General features: G+C 36.9%; 2 protein-coding genes across 3 annotated transcripts in view; one reads left to right on the top strand and one right to left on the bottom strand.

The window, feature by feature from the left end:
* The window catches only part of LOC110117497 (translation initiation factor IF-2-like), a 31,787-nt gene extending 14,642 nt beyond the window's left edge, over positions 1 to 17,145 (top strand). Inside the window, exons 2-5 of one of the 2 annotated variants that reach the window (XM_020856879.2) lie at positions 7,171 to 7,235; positions 13,173 to 13,343; positions 14,467 to 14,709; positions 15,728 to 17,145. In XM_020856879.2, the coding sequence (XP_020712538.1) occupies positions 13,298 to 13,343; positions 14,467 to 14,709; positions 15,728 to 15,858 (420 nt within the window). In that variant the 5' untranslated portion in view covers positions 7,171 to 7,235; positions 13,173 to 13,297 and the 3' untranslated portion in view covers positions 15,859 to 17,145. The other variant, XM_048652960.1, reaches the window with a different exon arrangement.
* Positions 6,552 to 12,822, bottom strand: LOC105693928 (breast cancer type 1 susceptibility protein homolog). Its single transcript, XM_012414192.3, has 5 exons — positions 12,439 to 12,822; positions 12,138 to 12,352; positions 7,320 to 12,025; positions 7,024 to 7,141; positions 6,552 to 6,948 (listed from the first exon to the last, which is right to left on the bottom strand). The coding sequence occupies exons 1-5, from the start codon at positions 12,519 to 12,521 to the stop codon at positions 6,737 to 6,739; spliced, it is 5,334 nt and encodes a 1,777-aa protein (XP_012269615.2). The 5' UTR covers positions 12,522 to 12,822; the 3' UTR covers positions 6,552 to 6,736.
* Positions 17,146 to 21,668: the final 4,523 nt, after the last annotated feature.

A 21,668-nucleotide genomic window follows, 5' to 3' on the forward strand; every position in this document is an offset into this window, starting at 1 on the left:
TTTCGACCTCGTTGTTCTACTCGTAACGGCTTGAAATATTCTTTGATTTTATTAATATCCAGAACGTGGATTAAAGTGCGGCAATCTATTCGGCGTAGAATCTAATATCCGTCCATTTATCAGAGTCCTCCTCCGCACAACCGCGATCGCCTACGATCCCTTTGTGATTTTACCGCGATTTGATTTTTTTTTTTCTTCTTTTTTTTTTTTCTTTTTCAATCCATTAAAGGATGTAAAAACCGTCTGAGTATTTTTTCGGAGTGTTCGTCGCGACTGGTTTTTTTCCCCTCTTCTTTTCTACGGGAGCGTTATATTCACGAAGAGTTAATTGGCATCACGGCGATTCCGCGGGTGGACTAAAATTAAGAGAAAAGAAATCGTTTTCTTATTTTCTTCCTTTCGCTTTCTTCGAATGAATATTTCAACGTTACCGAGAAGATTCATTAAAATTATTCGGGATAAAGTCTGTTTAATTTCCGATTCGCTGGGGACGATAAAAATTTCGTACGTGCAGCGGTAGATACCGCCGTGCAGTCCGTGTAATTAGAACCGCGAAAATAAAACGAAAGGTTTACGTTTGTATGTAGAGCGCGCACGTAGATGTGGTAAAATTTAAAGTAGTTCTAAAAGGAAATAAAAATCCCTTGGTATCCCCGGCACGAACACCCCTTCCGTTGGTTTAGTGTAACTTTCTTATATCGCAGCCCGTCCCTTTCCCGAGGAAACAATTTTAATCCATCTACCGCCGCTGCAGCGGCACCACCACCGCGAACGAGGAAATTTGAATTTATTTTACAACGGAGATTTGTGGTTTCCATGGAAATTGAAGACATCTGGGTTTTCTTAAAAAATGCGATGAAATTTTTGAGCCACATTAATATTCGAAACGAAACATATTCCGTACAGAGTAGTCGATTAACAGTGCGCGGTGGTCGATGATTTTCAAATATTTGTCACGCCTACTCCACCTTTGAGAATAACAACGCGATGAAAGATAATGAGATCACAGAGGAAATCCAACGGTTACGGTACCGAAAAATATTCGAACCGTTTGATTCGAGATCGGACGAGACTCCCAAGTTGACGTCTGTCGTTTTATCCCTGGAAGATCTTTGAAAAGTTTACGGATCGGAAGCCCATTATATAATGCCGTGCAATCGTCAGACGATTCTTGAGATTTTGTAACGAAATAAAGAAATCATGGATTGAAACTGATTCGCTGGAAATCAAAGTTCCGTCTGCGCATTACTTGTATCGAGAATAATCAGCTTATCCGCCGAACGGGAAGCCTGCAACTTTTTTGTTCATTGTTTATTCCCTACCTTACAGTGCCAAAGTTTCGTCGGTTGATTGGAGCCGGGTATCACGATCCGTATACGTATAACGTTGCAGAGTGCAGTATGTAATTCGAATAAAAAAACTTTTCGTTGCACATTTTCTCCTAACGAGTTTTAACTTTGAACAAGGCGCATCGGTCCAGCTAAACCGAACCATCGGTGAAGAAAACTTAATACAGTTTTGAAATTTTCAACTTTTTGTCCAACGAAGGCGAATCTAATTAGACGATTATTACTTTCGCGAATCGTCAAATTTTTCGACTAAAAAATATCCAGTCCATCTCGGAGGTAATGAATAAAAGAACAACTTCGCTGGAATATTTACTTCTCAAATTTTGTTTTCCAAGTATAAAGTATTCCTCATGTAAAATAGCGTGCCATGATACGTGAGGAAATTCGTAAAAAAAAGTAACATATTTCTCAGGTATATTTGATAAGTCTGGAGAAAAGCTCGCAAAGTATATATGAGTCAGTTCATGGATATGGAGTGAAAAAAAAAAGAGTCTGAAATTTGTCTCTTCTCTATTTTTGTATATTTTTGTTTTTCGATAAAGAGATCCTTTTTCACATAAATTTATTATTGAACGCGTTCTAATAATTTGAATTATTATTGGCGCTCGCGTAATAAATATGAATTATTTTCTACCGAGATTCATGTCCTCTAGGTCATTCATTACAGAGTTGGACTATTAATTTGAAAAGGCTGAATATCGGAAAGCGATTTTTCAAATCAGGTGGTTTCCGGGCGCGGCGGAAAACAGGGAGTGCGTAATTCTTCGTGCGTGCACGTACGTATTTATTGCACATTTAAAATGTACGACCACTGCGAAGCAAAATCAACGAAAATCGGGGAATCGGCATTGCTCGTAATTTCCGTACACCGATTCGACAATAATTAAATATTATTTTAATTGAACGAAGAAAATTCGAGGAATCTTCAAAGGTTCGCAATTTCTTGGAGCCAACGCAATTACGAAGTGCTCCATCCTTCGATAACTCAGGTTAAAATCTGCAACAAACTTTGACCGATAAATCAATGCACTATATTCGGTTATACATACGTATAAACAACTCGGAATTACTTCGCAGCAAGAAACTTTGCGGTATACCAAAACCTAATGCACTAACAACTTACAAACATGGTACCATTATAAATCCATAGCTACCTCCGCACGCTGGCGTTCTGACCCCGTAGTGCCCTCAAGGGTTTCTCTGTACCTATGTACCTATGTAAAATATGTACCGCTGAACACGTAGGTATATCGATATAATTCGTCGCGATGCAGATCGGTATTTACTGTACAAATCCACACCGGAAAGCTCACAATTAGTTTAATAACTATCGCTGCGTAGGATGTAGTTCCCACCAAGCTCACGTCTTACGAATTCAATTTGTTATTTTCTTATAATCCGTGGATATCAGTTCTAGCTGAACTCTGGGTTGATTTTTAATCAGAGCTCACCCGCGAACGTTTCACATTCGATTTCTTTTTTATTTCAAATCGAATCGAATGGAGTTGAGATAATGTATCACTAGACAGACCGGCAATACTAGAATATTGCGAACTTCGGCTCACCCTTTTCTTACCTTTCTCTTATTGTCTTTCCGCGAGGGGTCAATAGGGAGCGTATAAACAATAAAAAGAAAAAAAAAAAGAGAAAAAGGTTGTATATATAGATTCCCGAATAAAGGATGCGCGAACAAAGTCTCAAGTATAAGTATAGGTATGTACCACGTACTACCTTTCCTCCGGGCGTTATCGCAGCGGTGGGTCGGTGTAAGGAAGGAAGGAAAGATTAGGGAAAACATTTTCTGGTTCCGGCGCTAAGGTTCTGAATTTTTTATAGCTGCAGGAGGAAGATAAAACTGACCCAGTAACCGGTTTTGTAATTTCTCCAAGCAAACATTTACCCGACATCGAGGCCCTGTTTTAATCCATCACCTCGAACGCCCTTGCAATTCGCTAGCTCAAAGTCAACGCGTTCCGAAGTCTATGAGGTGCTGGCTCAGCTCTTGACCCGACGTTTACTCATTCTCTGTAATTTTTAACGATCGTTCAATCCATGATATCCGAAAGTCCGCTATAATTCGCTCACCAAATAATTACCTCATCTCAACCCTTATTGACCGGAATTTACGTTAGCGTCTCGATTCAGGATTCCTCATTCCAAAGGGCTAAATGGCCCTTTCATGAAGCTTATCGCGTTCCATATCATCTGAATCGTAACAACGCCGATGAATTTTTCACATTTATTAATAAAATAATTCGTTCAACCAAACTACAGACTCACGAATTATAAAGCTTGCAGGTATTTTCGGTTGAGGAATTGTTGTAACCATGACGAAGTGATGATTAAAATTTAAAGTCAGTTAAATGCGCCCCGTGAAACGCTTGGTTTTCTGGAATGGAAGTCCCTTCGCAGGAAGTGAATTGAATAATTCGTGATGGCTGTGCAGATTTTTGCCATGTTATTTACGGTTAACGCATAAATGTACAATGGTCATGTATGAATGTATAAATGTATCGCACACGAGTGAATCGGGCGAGCTGGCTACTGTGAGATAAAAATAAGAAAAACTCGTTCTCCAGAAGAACAGAGAGATTGAGGAGGGTATATTCGAATTGCTTCGCTCGCGTTGCTTTTTGGCGTATGGTGCGATAACTTTTAATGCTTTATCGCATGCAATATACATCGAGCTAGTTTTCTCTTATTTGAAAAACCTTATTGTTCGATGCGACGGACGAGGTGGGCACGTATAGATCCATACACCGCAAAGTTATGGTATTGCTTTTCGATATTGCAGCGAAAACTTTTGATATTACTTTCCTTGAAATGTTTCTCTACTCCTATGTATTAGCAGGCCCAGAAGCACCGACACCAAAACTTTCCTACAAACTTACTTAAGGAACACCTTATATATTACAGTGAGCTTATCCGGCGAGCTTCTAATTGAAGATCGGTGTCGATTTTGTATCTATGGAAATATCGAACAAGCGAAGGAAAATGTGAACGTTTTCGAAATTATTTTCAAGGGTACGTACGCGTGTAACGTTTTTGGAAACGAAGTTGATGAGCTCGGAGAAATTCAAATAGAGGACTGGGTAAACTGACAAATTAGGTTTACGTATGTACGTTTAGGACGTAGATGCGAGCAATTAAGATACGCGAGCTGTTCGTAATTAAACATCAGAATGCGAAGGGTCCTTTTGGTCCGATGGTTTTACAATCGTTAGTCTACGCACGAAATTCGATATTATGTCAGATTTATTCTCTGATTTTTTAGCTTTTTCTCTGAATATAAAAACGACAGATTCTGAGGTGAAACAAAAGATCGGGTGAAGTTTTAATACTTTTAATTAGGCTCTTTTGAGCCTTGATCTCGATATATTTGATCTGTTCTTTGTCTGATTCCACATCGGAATTGAAATCTTTTTTCAAAACTTGAAACTGTATTCATTGTACTATTAATATTTCTCTTTTTTATGATCGTTATTGGTTGCACATAGATTGTGATGATTTGTTCCCCTTACGTTGTTGAGAATAACTGAAAAAGTCGGGGTTTGAACATCGAAAACCTTCGTCAAAGTTTTATGACTCTTCAAAGCGACCCACAGCCTTTGGGGGTCTGACCCGAATTTACGCTGGAATAAATATAAATGTAAGAAAACATAAAACCGTTACGATCATTCGGAAAAAATTTGACAAAAAAGAAATTTAACGAGACTCCCGAGTATCGAATTTTCTTCCCTCTTATTTTTACCCTACCGATAAGAAAACTCCGTGAGGTACGTTATTGTACTTCCCACCTCAATAAAGTTTAAGATTGCTCCGCAAACCCTTCAATTTCACACGGCTTTATTATTTACGACACAAATGTAACTGTAATATAGACCAACTGCGGTTACTATATTTATACCAAGTAGAAAAAAAAATGTGGTAAAGTAAAATGGCCAATTTAATATCTCTAATATAATTCTCGGCAGCTGACGCTTGTGTAACAGAGACTAGGCGATCCGTGAGAGGAAAATTTAAATGAAAAGCGCCTAGGCTATACGCGCAGTCCAGAAGGCAGGTGAAAAGCTCAACACTTGGTCTCTGTAGCGTTGATCTAAAGCTGCGAGAAATTTCGTGATACGTACTAAATCCAAGCTGTCAGGTCAGAACGATATTACATACGGTCCTAGAAAATTTACACATTCCATTTTCATACGGCTGGTTATTCGCCACTTCAAACATATTGCCGTAGCCGTCGCGATCTTTTCACTGTCTCCAGATACTCAGATATAATTAGTTGTAGTGATGAATTATCTAAGTTCACAAAGAGTTCTGAATTGGAAAAAAAACTTATGATACAGCGTGATCTGAGCGCAGGTGATTGGGATTTAAAAAAAAAAATGCGATGATAAATTAAAATAACGTGAAGAATAAAAGAGATCCTGAAATTACTGTAGCGGAAGAACCTTCCTAATTGTCTTCGAAGTTTTTGAATGAAAACAAGAGCGGAATTTACGTAAAGTATTTTAACGGAAGGGTCAGTTTTTGTACATACGTTTTATTTATCTTTATGTCACAGCGGCGGGCGTGGTCCCTTTTTCGTTGAGTTGCGGCTCCGTATTTAAGGTACGTAGGTATATCATGTGATTATACACCCACTCGCGGATATTCCAACGAGAGAAACTTTGTGCGAATGAACGCAGACGGAAATTCTGAAACCCTTTGTCTTCAGAGGTATGCCTATAGCTAGGTATACCATATTTGAGTACCTCCCTTGGACTATTAATTGAAACTTTTGCTATATACCTTGCTTTATTTTCGTTCTCAAAGTTAACGCTGAATTAAAGAAAACTGAGAGCTGATGATTTTATTCATATTATGCAGGTGCTTAGGAAACAAATAACTTTGCAAATTTATTGTTTTGAGTTATTTAATTATCATCGTAAGAAATGTACACGATTAACTTATTTTTTTTGAATCATCCTCCGTATCTTGATTCTCGCGGCTAGGATACATTGATGTAGATAATTATTAATAAATCAAAAAAATGATTTCGAACAAAATATGAAATTAAGCAAGCTAGGCACTAAACAATTATACCTAAACTATATATATAATTCATTTTTCCGTGTACAAAAAAATAAACTCTACAATGATAATTTTTACCTGATATTTTTTAACAACCGTAAAGTGATAATTATAATATAATCACAGCTGTTGCTATCGACTTAGATTTATCATTTTTTCCTGGGGAATAACAACAATCCTCTGCGAGAATAACGGGATATATTAAAAATACTTGTAAAAAAGGATTATTTACTTTAGCAACAATATTAAAGTTTTAAACAAGTTGTATCACTTATACTTAAATACGGATCAACATAGTTCTTGGGCTCACAATATCACGCGGCATGTGAAGTCGAAGCATCATCATTCAAGCTGCAGCTATCGTCATCTTCGGCTACAAGCTCGTCAGGAAATCCCAAGTCTAATGCTAACTGAGGATCTAGAGTGTGTAGATACGAGTAGAGAGAGGTCAATCCGTATTGTCCGACGCAAGCCAGGACCCACTCAAGTAGCACTGGTAAGGCTCGTCCTTTGGCTAGCCAACTCTCTGTTTAAAATCGAACAATTTAATTGGCTCGGTCTCAGAACTCCAGAATAATTCATGCTGCATAAATCTACTTACGCAATACAGCCAAGTCATATCGTTCACTGTTGTACAGAATAATTTTATATTTTTTTGTCACACGGGAAAGAGCTTCCAAAGAGCCGACTACTGTGCCGCCGGTGCTGGTCACAATATCCTAAAAAATTATTTTGTTTTTTGTTGTAGGTCGAAAGGCCAGCTAAATGAGGCGGATTATCATAATAAAGGAAATCGGCAGATAAATTTGTCTGGTGAGTAAAACTACTGCATGGGAAAATAAGATTGAATGATAGGCGTAATATTAGACGACGAATACAGATGTTCAATCGTCTTACCTTGACCTGATGGAGCGAGATATCCGAGAATGGTTCCATACACACAAAAGCATACTCTTCGAATAAGCCTCTTGTTCTTAATCGAGATCTTCGTGGACCTGGTTCCAGGGAATCGTTGTCGAGTACTTCATAGTCTTCCTCTTGTTTTAGTCTTTTCTGATTCATAGAATCCGCCACCCAACGATAGCTGAGTATCCATTTCTTATGAGCCACACTTAGTAGATATTTGAGCGTTCTACTCGCAGAATTCGTTTCGTTCTCTTCAACGATAAGATGAGTTACTTCTGGCTTGTAGACCGCCGTGTAATCTGCATTGTGAGTGCGTGCAAGTTCTTTAACGGTTTGTACTTGGGAGAGAGTCAAGCAACTACATACGAAGCACAATTTGCGTTCATTATTCTTCGTACCGAGTTTTGTTTTTGAAACAACTAAAGTTGTAGGTTTTGGGGTACTGTGATAAAGAGGATGAACTTTCGAGTTTGTAGCCGCCGAAGATTTTTCGTTACGCATGACCAACGGGGTCGTAGATAAAGATGCCCCGGATTTATGGAGTCTATTAGAAATCGGAGTTATATCTACAGATCTAAAGCTTTTTCGTGATACATCTGATCTCTGTGAATTGTGGATCTGACTGTGAAAATCTTTTTTTGATGGCAGATAACTTTTTTCCGGAGTACTCTCGATGATCTCTTCTCCGACCGTCAGTGAATCAACAAGGTTCAATTGATGTTCCTTTGCCACCTCCTGTTCGGACAAAATGTTTCGTAGATCCTTTTTATGGTTCCTTTCTGGGGCATTTGTTGATGCTTTGTTTCGTAATGTATTTTGAATATTTTTATTTAATGCATCGCTACTTTTTTGCCCAAGTATATTTCTCTCAAATTCGAGCAGTATCGCTTCCTCCTGAGTTATGTTAAAATTATCACGTTCAAAAGAAGACTCAGATGTTTCTGTCTTTATTTGTTGTTCGAAATTTTCTGGAATAATATCATTCGTTACCCTCTTTTTCATATCTTGTCTTTTAGAATCATTTTCTTTGTCAGAATTATGAGAAAGTCGTTGCGTCATCAGGATATCTTGAGCCTCTGGAGTGTCAGCTATGCTGAGATCCAAGTTTTCATTTGTGGCTGCCATTCCATCCGCAATATTTACTGATTGAATTGAAGATATTTTCTCTTTAGTCGGCGTAACATGCCTTGAGCTATTTGCTGCAACATACTTCCTTTCATTTGATAACGCATTAGGACTCTTTTGCGGCGCTTGAATGGTTTTATCAATGCTATCAAAGTGAGATGCAAGTTCCATTAGATTTTCGTCAATAGCACTATCAAAATCAGTTCGCGCATGAGAAACTGTCATAATGAGATCCGTTTCCACGTTGACGGCACTGTGAAAAGGTATTACTGAAGAAGAGGATTCATTCTCGCCAGTACTACTTGAGAATTGTTGATGAGAAATCTCTTTGACCTTTTTTACTGTGTCATCCACCATCATTGGTTCAGGGTTTATCTCTTGGTTTCCATAAAAAACAGTTTGATTTAATATTGGGAGACTGTCATTGCTACTTGAGGTAGGTGAGTCTTCATTATCGAATTTCGGTTTTTTCTTTAGCGTACTTTCAGGAGAAGGGTTTTTGGACAGATGACGAGGCCTTTTGCCCATAACCATTTCTTGTGGAGAACGCTCCAATTCCGCACACCAGTTACTCGCCCGTGCCTGTAGCTCGGCAGTGTCCAAACAGGCTGGTGACAGAGATCTCTTTCTTCCAGATTCAGGTTTTTCCGAAAGTGAAGTCAAAACTAAGCTTATATCTTCACTGAATTTTGAACTTTTGTTTGTTTGCTGGGAGGGTACAGATTTCATTACATTTTGGGAATGACTAGATGACATACTTGGGCTTAATGATACTACCAAGTCATCATCCTCCGTATCCGTACCACAATTTTTATGTATTTTTTTAAAAGAATTTGGTGCAGGTAGGCAAGCGGATTTATGTTCTTCAATAGATTTTCTTTGGTGATTCAAGGAATGGATTTTTCCATTACTACTATCTGAACTTGAACCGGACTCCTGACTATACTTCAATTTTCTGACAACCTTGTGCCTAGGAGGTGTGCCAACTGATTCTCTAACTTCATACTGGTTGCCATATGTTTTGTTGAAGGGCTTTAGCAGTATAGTTTCAGCTTCAGACACACGCTCATCATTGGTTTGGTTACTTATTTTCGTCTGTGATTTCAATTCTTCTGCACTTCTTCGTTTGGTTGCACTAGTACTTGAACGTTTCGAAAATTTCTTTCTCCTTGGCGAAGCATTGGATAGGCTTTTCTCTGAATAATTACCCATACTTTGCAAGGAAGGTGATTTATTGACACTGATATCGTCTTTCATGGATGAATATTCTGATACAGTCTTTGGAGCAGCAGAACTTGTTGTAGCAGACATTCTATTAGACCTAACATCAGTTGCAGCATCAGTTTGCTGGTTTACTGGATAAAACCTTTCGCTTGTTATATCAGGATCCCCTTCAATTTCAGAATCTGTAACTAGCAATTTCTCTGCACATTTTTTCATCATTGTCATATAATCTGGGTCTTGTTTTGTTGTAAAGATTGAGTTTGCGAAGCTGCTTTCTCTTGTGACTGCAGAAAATGATTGGTTAGTTTGGTGTTGACCGTCTGAATTTGAGCGATTTATTCCCACCATATGAGACTCAGTGGCCAAGTATTTCAGTTGTGAATCTTTCTCTGGAGATAACATATTATCTTTATTCAAAGTATTCAATTCTTCTAATGGCTCTTGTAGCTCTTCAATTCTACTACTGGTGTTGGCATTTGCGGTAATCCTTTTCTTCAAAAGATTTGAAGTAGTCAGAGTAGTGGGAGTTGCAGAGATGAGCGAATTTTCCGATGATTCGCGGCTGACAATTATTTTCTGTGATCCAATCCTCACCATTGAAGGAGAGCTGGTATATCCGGAACTTGTCTGAGTCTGGGCATCACAAGTCAAAACTGCAGCTTGATTTTGTAACTCATACTCAGATGAATTTGATTTTATCGGGCCGAGATGCCAGAATTTGACAAGTTTTCTAGGCTTGTGAAGTTTTCCCAAAATTTGGTAACGAACGTTAGTACCAGCTCCCACATTTATTGAACCACGGTTTGAAGATCCACTTAACGATAATCTATCACTGCATTTTTTTATGATAGAAGGTTTTTGTGTCGCAATCCTAGTGGCATCCTGATTTTCCAGCTGACAATGAGTGGAGTCTTCATCCAACATCACTTTGGAGGGGCTACGGGTGAGAGTTGCTGTTTTTATCTGAGTAGAATGTCGCAATTTTTCAGCTTTGGAATTCTCCGAACCTTTATGCGACAGACTAGAGTGAGGCCGTGTGTTGTCTTCTGCAGTTTCAATACTTTGCTTGGCTTGTACTGTACTTTTGTCAAAATCAAAATTTGTCTTTTCGTCAGGTTTTATGAGCGAAATTGGGTCTCTGTTAATATCTTGGCTAGATGCACCAGATTTCTTGAGTGACAATTTATTCTTCAGTGATTTAACCGGAGACTCTTCAAGACTCAAGCTTGAATCATTTGATCTATCTTTGTTTGAGACCCCAATTATGTCTTTTACTTGGCGCTTGTTCAGTTTTGTAACATCAATCATCTCGTTTGCTTCTAGTATCCTGTAAGACACAAGATTAGGCTTTTGTTTCTGACAATGAGCCATCTGATTGGCTTCCATATCCCGACTGTTTTGATCTTCGGCGGTCTCAAAATCTTCAATTTTACTTTGATCTCCTTCCTCAAATTCTTCAGGATCTGAGATATTAACATGATGTCTGGAAGAATGTGGCCTTTCAATACTGACGTTCAGGCGTTTCCGTTTTCTCACCTTAGAGCGTGCTTCTTTTTTAAAGCTTTCTAATTCAGACCACGAATCTTCGTTTGATATGGAGGGGCCTTTCAGTTTCTTGCTTCCTGATTTTTGTTCTACCGACTGGTTCATCAAAATATTAAATATTGTTTCTGAAGGCCTAACAGCTTTAGAAACCTGATTCAAATTCTCTTTAGTATATGTACGGCTTCTTTGTTGAATCGCTTCAGACGTGAAGCTTTTGAACTTGCGATGACTATTTTCAGTCCTGAGATTTTCTTGATGTTTTGTCATAATTTCTGAATTCTTCAAGGATCTCTCCGATCGGGTAAGCGTAGGATTTTTTGGCTCATGTTCGATCAATCTGTCTGAACGATGAGATGTTTGTGAAAACGATTTGAGTCCATCATACAAGGTTGGCGAATCCACTTCAACTGTAGGTTGAAGATTTTGACAGGATTCCAGGTTACCTGAATCCTCGCCCATAAAATCCTCCGAGTTGAGCCATTCATGAACCTTTTCTTGAGATTTGATGTTATCGAGTTTTTCTGGTAAAACAATGATGGGGCTGTTGGTTCCAGACTTCCTCTGTCTTGTGTTTAACGATCTATTGCCTTTTTCATTTGATTTGTTAGCTGGAATTCCAATGCTTTTGACAGAATCAGATATTTTAGATGCCGCTATTTCCTTTTCAGCCTGTATAGGTTTCTTTGAGGATAACCCACTATAGACTTCACTCACCGAGGAACCTGGCTGTGGATCATATGCTTCAGACTTTTGGGATTGTCTTTGGTATTGTTCTATTGGGCGTTGGTTACGGAAATCTCGATCTGCAATGATGAAAATCAAATATGTACAACCAGGTTTAAAGGATGAAATTCTACTTGTTATTTTCTTGCATGTGATTGGAATGATATCACTCTTTATCATAAGATTACTCACAGCTAGTGCCAGAGTCTTTTTCAATAGCTTCGATTAGTGTTTGTAGATTTTCAACTGTTGGCTGAATGTTGTCAAGCTGCCGTAAGTTCCTGGTGTTTATGACGGTTTTACAAATATTGCAGTAATCCTGCGTGGTTTTTCCCAAGGTACGGATACAGAGTCTACAATACGGATGACCGCACTTACCCGTCACAGGTTTCTGGAGTAGCCTCTCACTGAAATAAAGGCACATGAAGAATATAATATTACTTCAGCAAATTTGACCGATTAGCAATGATCACTCAACTTTTAGAATACTCACCACCTGGTACACTGAAGTGTTTTCCGAATGGAATTCACTGCATCCCAAATCTTATGTAAATCCCTCACCGTGTTCTCGCTCATCGTAACAAAAGATCTTCGGATGTTACGATGATCTAAACATTGTTGGTATTTTAGGGACGTGTGACAATACACAGTTCTGTCACTTTCACATTGCGTTAAGAGGAAAATAAAATAATGAAGATCCTATCCTTTATCACTGCTGCTCACAAAGAACTTTTTTATGCTACGCTCCAGACGCCCGGCAAGCCTTTTTTCTAATTACGTAGTAAACCTTTCACCAAAGATTTGGCGCGAAAGACCTACCCACTCTACAATCAAGCAGACAATCTGATTGATTCAAGACGACTTCCAAGCTAATCAAAACTTGAGGTTAGGCCTTGCATACCACGTGACACTACGAGCAACAGGATAAAATGGAGAGGGAAATTTTGAGTGGGGGAATCACTGATCCGTAAAATGAATGGATGCATTGATGCAATGCGGTCTTATTTCAAGATGTTGAGGACCAATGCAATTTTGTTTTTATTATTTCAGGTAGTCGACTAAAGACTAGTAATCCTTAATAGAACAACGAGAGCGTGCTTGTGGTGAGCAAACAGAAGAATATGCTCTTATCCTGCGAGGTGGTTCAGGGTGGATCTACCTGTTGATGCAATGCGGTCTTATTTCAAGATGTTGAGTACCAATGCAATTTTGTTTTTATTATTTCAGGTAGTCGGCTAAAGACTAGTAATCTTAAATAGAACAACGAGAGGGTGCTTGCGATGAGCAAACAGAAGAACATGCTCTTATCCTGCGACGTGGTTCAGGGTGGACCTACCTGTTGATGTCACGTTATGGGGTGGTGCTTCCTCGCCGGAGTTCTACTGCTCTCCATATGCGGTATAATGAAAAACAAGATTTTTTTTTTTTCTATTCCACTGATCATTGACCATTTATAACTTATCAATGAATTGGTCTTTACGATCTCCGCCGCTATCCTTGATACTGCAAATGTAATCGGCATAGCATATAATTATGCTTCGTTATGCAGGTTTTTTTTTCTCTCATCCTCCTGTTGACGTTATGATGATAATTGTTATCACAATTCTTGGGGAAGGCTTAGGGGAATGAATATCCCGAAAAATTCCTTGACAAAAATAATGCTGGAATTATTTATTTCTGTACCATACGGGATGGTGAATCAAGGGGACGAATCCAGATATTTTGAATCCTGCTCGGAGATTTTATCAATCAACGGTGAAATTGGCTTTGTGCAACAAAATAGATAGCGGTTGTATAATAGCGAATCTTAGGTATTTCTTCTCAGGTTCTCGTTCAGAATTTCATCTAATTTCGAGAGAAAATTTAATGCTTTTCTACCTAGAAGGACTAAAATTCAACTATTGATATAGATGAATAAATGTAAAAGGATCTGGGCGCGTTTGATGCAGCTGAGGTGAACAAATAGGAGTTTTATTACTATACTGTGTTACCAGATAAGGTTGAAATTCATAGCGTTAGCACAAGGCGTGAAAAAAGTATCCAGTCAGACTCGTTTGTCAGTAAATTGGAATATTTTATCAAGTATATACTTTATTGCGTAATCCCGAAGAATCGCTGCAATCAGATCTTATCAAACACTGCATATGGTGTGCGTGAAACCTTATCCTTTCCTAACTTTATCCTTTACTCTATAAGGACCTTCGCAGCTCGTAACTTGAGATTTGTGGATTCTGCAATCGTAGATTTATTATCAAACTATCGCGACTCTGTAACTATATTCTCTGGAATGATATCTTTGGACTTTGAACATTTCAGCTAATACAAGAACTATGGTGATCGATGTTTCGGGGTGTAATAAAATCTCAAGCTGCGAAGAGGAAACGATTCATTCGCATATCCGACAAATACAACGTCGATATTATTCTTAATCATATGTTTCCTTTGATTTTACTCTTTCACCCATTTTCCGTTGATCCCATGTTGCTGCTTTTTCGGGGACGATTTTGGAAACGATGTCTAGTGGTGGGACTGCCATTACCCCAGGGCGGCGGAGCTGCGGGTGCTCACGGGCAGCCGCAGGCCGGTTCACCGAGCACTCCTGGCCCCGGGGGTCCCGGAACTCCAGGGGGACCCGGCACCGGAGGAGGAGTTGCTGGTGCTCCGGGGCCCATCCGCCGGGGCAGAGGCTGGCGGGACTGGCGCCGCGGCGACCCAACGCTCTTCAAAGGTCTCTGGGCTTCCGGAGAGCCCAAAGGTCCCCTAGGTAAATCAAGAATTCTATTTATTATTCCAATTTTCCCTCTGCGTAGCCATATATAAGTTATTCGTGTTTACGAATTCTTCCCCGAGTCGATATTACGGCTAAAATATCCAGAGAATCGCCTTATCATTTTGTATTTATTCAGCTCTCTGCATATTCCGTTACTATTGTACTAATATTCCCGTGTAATCAATTTTCCGGCCATATTCTTCCTTCGTTCAACGTCCATTCAACTTCTGGGTTTCTAAGGGATGACAGTTATCGAAAATCGATTCACCACCTGCGCTCCGTCCTCGATATTATATGAAATTAGAACTCCTCTACACTCCTTTTCTCCCTCATGCACTGCACCTGATGCAGCTTCGTGTCATTATATCTAGTAGTAATTTTAAATTCTTGAGACTCCCGCGTTACGGCTGCATACCATTGTTAAATCGAAGTATGTTGTACCTCAAATACGATAGACAATATTGTACTATAGTAATGCTATGTGCTTCTTGAACACCAGTCAATAGAACTTCTCATCAAAATTCATAAGCCTAACACTCGTCACGATGCTTTTCGCAAATAGACTTCCAGTTGTTACCCTACACACGAACGTATCAACTCATTTTTCTTTTTTCATTCCATTATCTTAATTTCCTGTAAGATATACCGTTTACCCCTTTCACGGCACATTTATTCGGAAGATTACGAAGTCGGTATGACGTATTATCTCGAAATTTATATTAATATAATCAAAGCATACTCTGCGTTGCTAATGCCAACTGTGTGCAGGTGCAAATCGATAAATCCTCACCAATATAACCGATACACTATTAATTGAATTATGCATACACACCACTCCACTTAATTCTATACGGTATAATAATTAATAGAATCGATAAATAATTGACTGCGCCGAGTGGGTACATGAATATTTGAAATTTTGTCATCAAAATTATAATGTGCTTATAAATGAGCAGCAGTTAATTTTCGCAATGAGAGAAAAGGAAGAAATTTGTGAATTTGTTTCAAACAGCCTCATTAGGAAACGCCGAAGTCTACATTGTCTTGGCTCTGTTGATCGGTTTCGTAACCGTGGTCATCGGATGTTGGCTATCGGACAATTGTTGGTCACCTGAACCAGAAGGAGTTGTGACCCTAGCATAGCCAAGTGCCGACTTCCGGGCCTCCAGACGATAACAACGAGCACCCCGCCCCTTGCACGCCATTCTCCAAAATTTGAATCACCTTAATCAGCAGGCTGCAATGAACCAACAGCCATTGCTTGACGTTAACGACAATGATACTTTCCTCAGAATTTACTGATCATAAATTCAACGATGTATCATCGATACATTTGTGATCATTTTCACTTTTCCACAAAAGTACGTATATATAGTATATAATGAACCTTATACTACACACGCATACAATTATCTTTTGCACACTTATAAAATTCATCTAATATTCACCTGCAGGTTTTAGTCGCTTATATATTATGCATTCTGTCCGCCGAGTGAAAACTTTGACCTTTCTCTGACTTTCGCCCTTTATATGAATTATATTTTAAGTATATTTTAGCCCCCGAGGGTTGAGGCAAGAAAACTTTGCTCGCAAAATGACAAGTCTCGTAATCATGTATGAACTTAAATATTTCCAGGTCCAAAATCCAACCGCATATAATTCGTATAATGTAATTTTAATCGTCCACGTCTCCGCGGATCCTACAAATTAAAAATTGAGGACCCATTGACGGGATTATGGATTACGCAGGTCTGATGATACAGGTAAAAAAAATAAAAAATAACCGATCATTATTATTTTCATCATCACTGCAATGCGATGCAAAGTTCGAATTTCACATAACTTTTTCAACGGCGAGGATGTAGATATTATTTAGGATTCGGAGAGTAATATAACGAATGACAGTAAGTAAAATGGTATTCTATATTATAGATACCCATATAACAACTTATACAACGACAATTATAGCTTTAAAAACAAGAAGCGAATTTATAAAATATTAATGAAAGTTATTCGCAGATATAATTCCGCTTTTTAATAATCAAAAAATTAGCTCTTCATTTTGTTCGTATGATTTCATTTTTTACAACATTGCTATGAAATGCAAATGAGGGATTGCGCATCTATAAGTCTTCTTCGGCAAATTACAATGCTTGAATAATTATGTGGGTTCACATCATCGCATATTATAATTGCATTGATATACAATTTGAGAAATCAATGTATCTATCATTTCTCTCTCGAATTTCACATTTTCGGGAAAAAAGTGCTACGCAACATTTCAATCGTAAATATTCAAACACAACTGCTGCCGCGATTACTACTATTTTGAATGAAATTTTTAATTTTTCGCTCGCTTTAACACATAAATATTTATATAACGTAACTTTTTGAAAAAAAAAAAAACAATGCAAAAAGATGAAAAGAGAAGAAAGAAAAATTCAAACAACTAACGAACGTGGATCATAGGAAACACTTTTAACGTTAAAACAAAATGCAAATGTATTAAAAAAAGATATACTATTAAAAAATTTCAAATGGCAATTGAGGGGCGTGAATAAATAAAAGTAATCGTTTGATGAGATAGCTCGGAAGTTGGCAGTGCACATATAAAAATTGTTTCTGCGACTATCAATCGCGTAACAGTCAGAAAGAAGAAGAACAAAAAAAAAAACAATGAAAGGAGAAAGAACACAAGCAAAATAAATATGCGAATCAACCAAAGAAAATCAATTAAAAATTATTAAAAAAAAATAAATAAATAAATAACAAGTAATCGCGTGAAGCGAATCGTGTGTAAGATTTTGTGTACCAAAAGAATTAGCGTATGTTATACATATATAGTTATTATAATTAATGTATATGAAAGGCACTTTAGGTATATGTATAATAGATAGGTACGCATGAAAAAAAACGCTATGGGTAATAAGCGCAAGTTTCGTACTTTTGCTGTAAAAAAAAAGACCATAAACCAAAAATAAAAATCATGTTAGGAATTGAATTTCTTAGGGTGGATATATAAATGTCGGTTGAAAGCAAATGATGGAATGATTTTTAAGATGATTGAAAAGATTTTTACTGATTTTCTTCTTTTTTTTTCGAATAGTTCTTACCCCCAAAAAAAGAATAACGCGTGTATAACATTTGGTATTGTATCCATAGAATTGTTATGAGCTGTGGACATGTAACAACGTAATCTCAAGATATGTAGGTAGATGAAGGTTATAGGTACGTAATAATTATATAACCGTTGTAATTATATGAATGTAATATGCATGACTATTTGTCAGGCGGTTGGAACCGAAATCATACAAAATTGATAATAATAACATCTAACAAGGTGGACCAATAAACGAGCCACGTGCGAAAATTCTAAAAACGTCATAGAATAGACAATCTAAATAATAGCGAGAAAGTAAATAAATACTATTAATAATAACGAAGGTAAATAATTCGTGTCAATGTATATTTAAAGGTGGCGTATATTATAGTAATCGAGTAATATCAGTATTAGCGAAACATTCTGTAGGGAAGAAAAATTTATTGGAAAGGCAAAAGACAGGGAAGACGGAAAGAGAAAAAAAATATATTCTAACATGACTCTCCAATTTTATTCAGTCAGCAATTTTTTCCTTTTTTACTTATCTCAGGCGTATTATTCGCTGAAAATTGTTTATAATGTATCAATACGGTTCGCATGACGAGGCGAGCTTTCGTTCGCGGATCGCTTTTATAGCGGGGAGAAGCTCGCTCGTTCGCTCCTTAATGAATCTCTAATGAAGCCAGAGTTCCATTTCGTCGTCGTGTCTCGAGACTCGTCAATTAATTACTTGAGTTCTGCTTTGGATTTACCGTGCAGTAGCTCCTTCTATTCAAAATTGTTGACCCGAGTCGCACTCTCTTCTCCCAACGCGTACTGCGCCACCAGCTATCCGCATGCAGTGGAGACAGATCGAGTGGAGATCATTTCGAGGCCAATAACTTACCAGAGTACCGGGATATAATATTGCACCTATACACACACCTGATTCATGCAATGCTATATCTGTATCGCATCGCGGCCGGACTGACAATTTTTTTTTTTTTTTTCTAAAAATACAGTTTCGAAAAAGAAAACTTGTAAATATACGTAGGTCGCGCAGGGAGTTGACTTCGATCTTCCGGAAGTTAAAATTTGTTCTTATTTCTCTGTTTATAGATTAAATAATTTTTCATTGAATCTATTCGTCGATGATATCTTGTTGCGAATATTTGAATGATGGCGTTTGTCAGTTACCTTTTTAACATACATTTTTGTTACCATTGGAACAATGATTGATACAGACAGACCTCGAATGTTATACAACAGATAATTATGGTCATCATTACATGGTCTATGTGCTACAATATTGGTCCGTACGTAATATACGAAAGGTATAGAAATTAAATATATCCATTAAAAAAAATAAGTAAATAAATAAGTAACAATTGAGGAAAAAATATAACGAAGCTGTGTAAAATTCGTCTGTGCTTGTAAAAATCTACTCCAAATATAGGAGGTGTGGAAGAGGAAAAAGTAACTTGTAAATTCTACGTAGCGACTGCAGTGTAGCCTTATCATGAGTAGATAATGATTGCAAAATTAAAATTTCAGGAGACAAAGTATGAAAAAGAGGAGAAGCATCAATAGCAATTGAGAACAGAATTGATGTTGGAAAGAAAGAAAGCTATTGTAATCTACTGTACGACTGTACCTAATTAAATTGACCTTTCAGAGTGGCTTCATACTATATACCTAAAGCGTATTTAATCGACTGTCAATTTATCGAGAAAATTTAAATTAGTGTACTTTGATATAAATAATACTTCCAGCGAAAAGTTCAACGTTATACATATATACTATACAAAGCTATACATACTTATACCGTACTGTACTATTTACTGTAGAATGCACATATTTCTGACGTTCTAAATTAGAGATAAAAATAGATAATAAAAGTAATTTAGGTATATTACCACATAGGTTAAACGATGACCGCGCATCAATTAACTGTTAGACTTTGATATAAAATTGTATTCAGATCATAATAATTGTCATTATCCACATATATACATACTTTGATGTGCTGTTTTTGTTGTAAAAAATCTTACATAAGTTAAAATTAGCGTAGGTTATGAAATTATAGTAAATATATCATGTAATCATTGCTTTTTCATTTTTGTTCTGGAATAGTTGGGAACATATGTCGAATATTGGCTATCTCTCTGCGTTTATAAGCCTGAAATTTTCAATTTTAGTAATATTATACACGATGGGAATTTTTCTTCACGCGTAATTCGGACACGGTACATAAATATGGAACTGTAATTGTAATGAATTCGTATGAATTTTCAATTACAATTCAACCACTCTATATGAAAATATAAAAAAAGAATCATTTCGCTTCTGCTTCAATGGTGCATGGCGCAACCGATATACGATCCACATATAACCATAAATTAATTGTATTATAATCAAATCCGCGATTCTGTTTCCGCCGTTAGCCGTTCGCTGTAATTATGTGTATTCGTATATTATATCTATTAATTATAGATCTTGTATATGAGGAAAAATAACTATCGCTTGTTAATTTAAATGGCGTATATACATTATGATAGGTGTATAAGTAGTGATTCGACAATAAGAATCACAATTTTTCACAAGTCTGTCCTATTTTTTAATAATCAAAGCGAAGCAACAACAAACAAAATAATAATAATAATAATAATAATAAAAATAATGATAAATAATGATAAATAATATTGAAAAGGATAAAATCGAAAGTATAAACTAAAATTAAAATTGAAAAAAAAACGTTCTATAATTATTTTTAGCTGAATATTTATAATGACCCACATACATAGGTATAGAGCAAGATATTCCTGAAAAGGCCTAAAAATAATACGAAAAATAATTATTAACACGATCAAACAATTAGTCATCAATAACAGAAAAATATAGATGAATTAAATTATAGCCGCAATCAATTCAAGAACAGAAAGAAGAAGAATTTAATGTTTTACTCGTCATCAATATGACACCTCTTGACTTTCACGTTATTGATGTATAATATTATTATATACATAGGTATACATACCTCTTTAAAACGGGGCCATTTTCTCAATTATCGAATCAGGGCATTTAGAGATAGTTTATTAAATTTAAGTCCAATTCCAATTGATACAGAAGAAAGAACAATGAAACGGTCGAGTCTCTGATAGGTACGATGCAGCGATGATCTCAAATTTTGATTCGAGTCTCGCGTAGGAAGTTTGAATCCTTCATACGTAAGTCCTGTGAAATTCTATCAGCTAGATTTATTTGATTTTTCGTTCCCCCTCGAAAGTCACGAAATTTCCTGATAACGAATGAGACGTAAAAGATCAATTACGCGGCTTGTATAATAGGTATGTAGATAGTTGTAAAAGTTTCGGCTTGGAATAATTATAATAAGCTTAAATAATAAGACTGATACGATAAATAATATACAGATTATAAACGAACGAAAATCTATAAATTTAAATATATAAATACGATGTCGATAAATGATCATTGCGCGATAAAGTTTTTCGTGCAAATTATTATTATTGTATATTATCAGTTTATCAATAACCTACGGCATCTAAGACACCCACATATAAATAGATTACTTATCACGTTTTTCAGAGTTCAGCGCATCATAATTTTTCACAACGCCACATCGATTATTTGGATTATTACCAATATCTCGATTAATTAAATATCAAATTTTTGGTTCCTTTATAGCTTCGCTATCTCGACGAATGAAACTAAATGAGTTCATTATATAGCCTGCAATGCTCAAATCGTGTAGAAAAATGATTGAAAAAAGTAATAAATGATTGAATTAAAAATAAAATTAAAGGTTAAAAAAAAGGAAGACGAAAATGAAGTGTACAAGTACGGTTATTCGGAG

The sequence above is a fragment of the Athalia rosae genome, chromosome 3 (assembly GCF_917208135.1).
Source record: "Athalia rosae chromosome 3, iyAthRosa1.1, whole genome shotgun sequence".
Lineage (NCBI taxonomy): Eukaryota > Metazoa > Arthropoda > Insecta > Hymenoptera > Athaliidae > Athalia > Athalia rosae.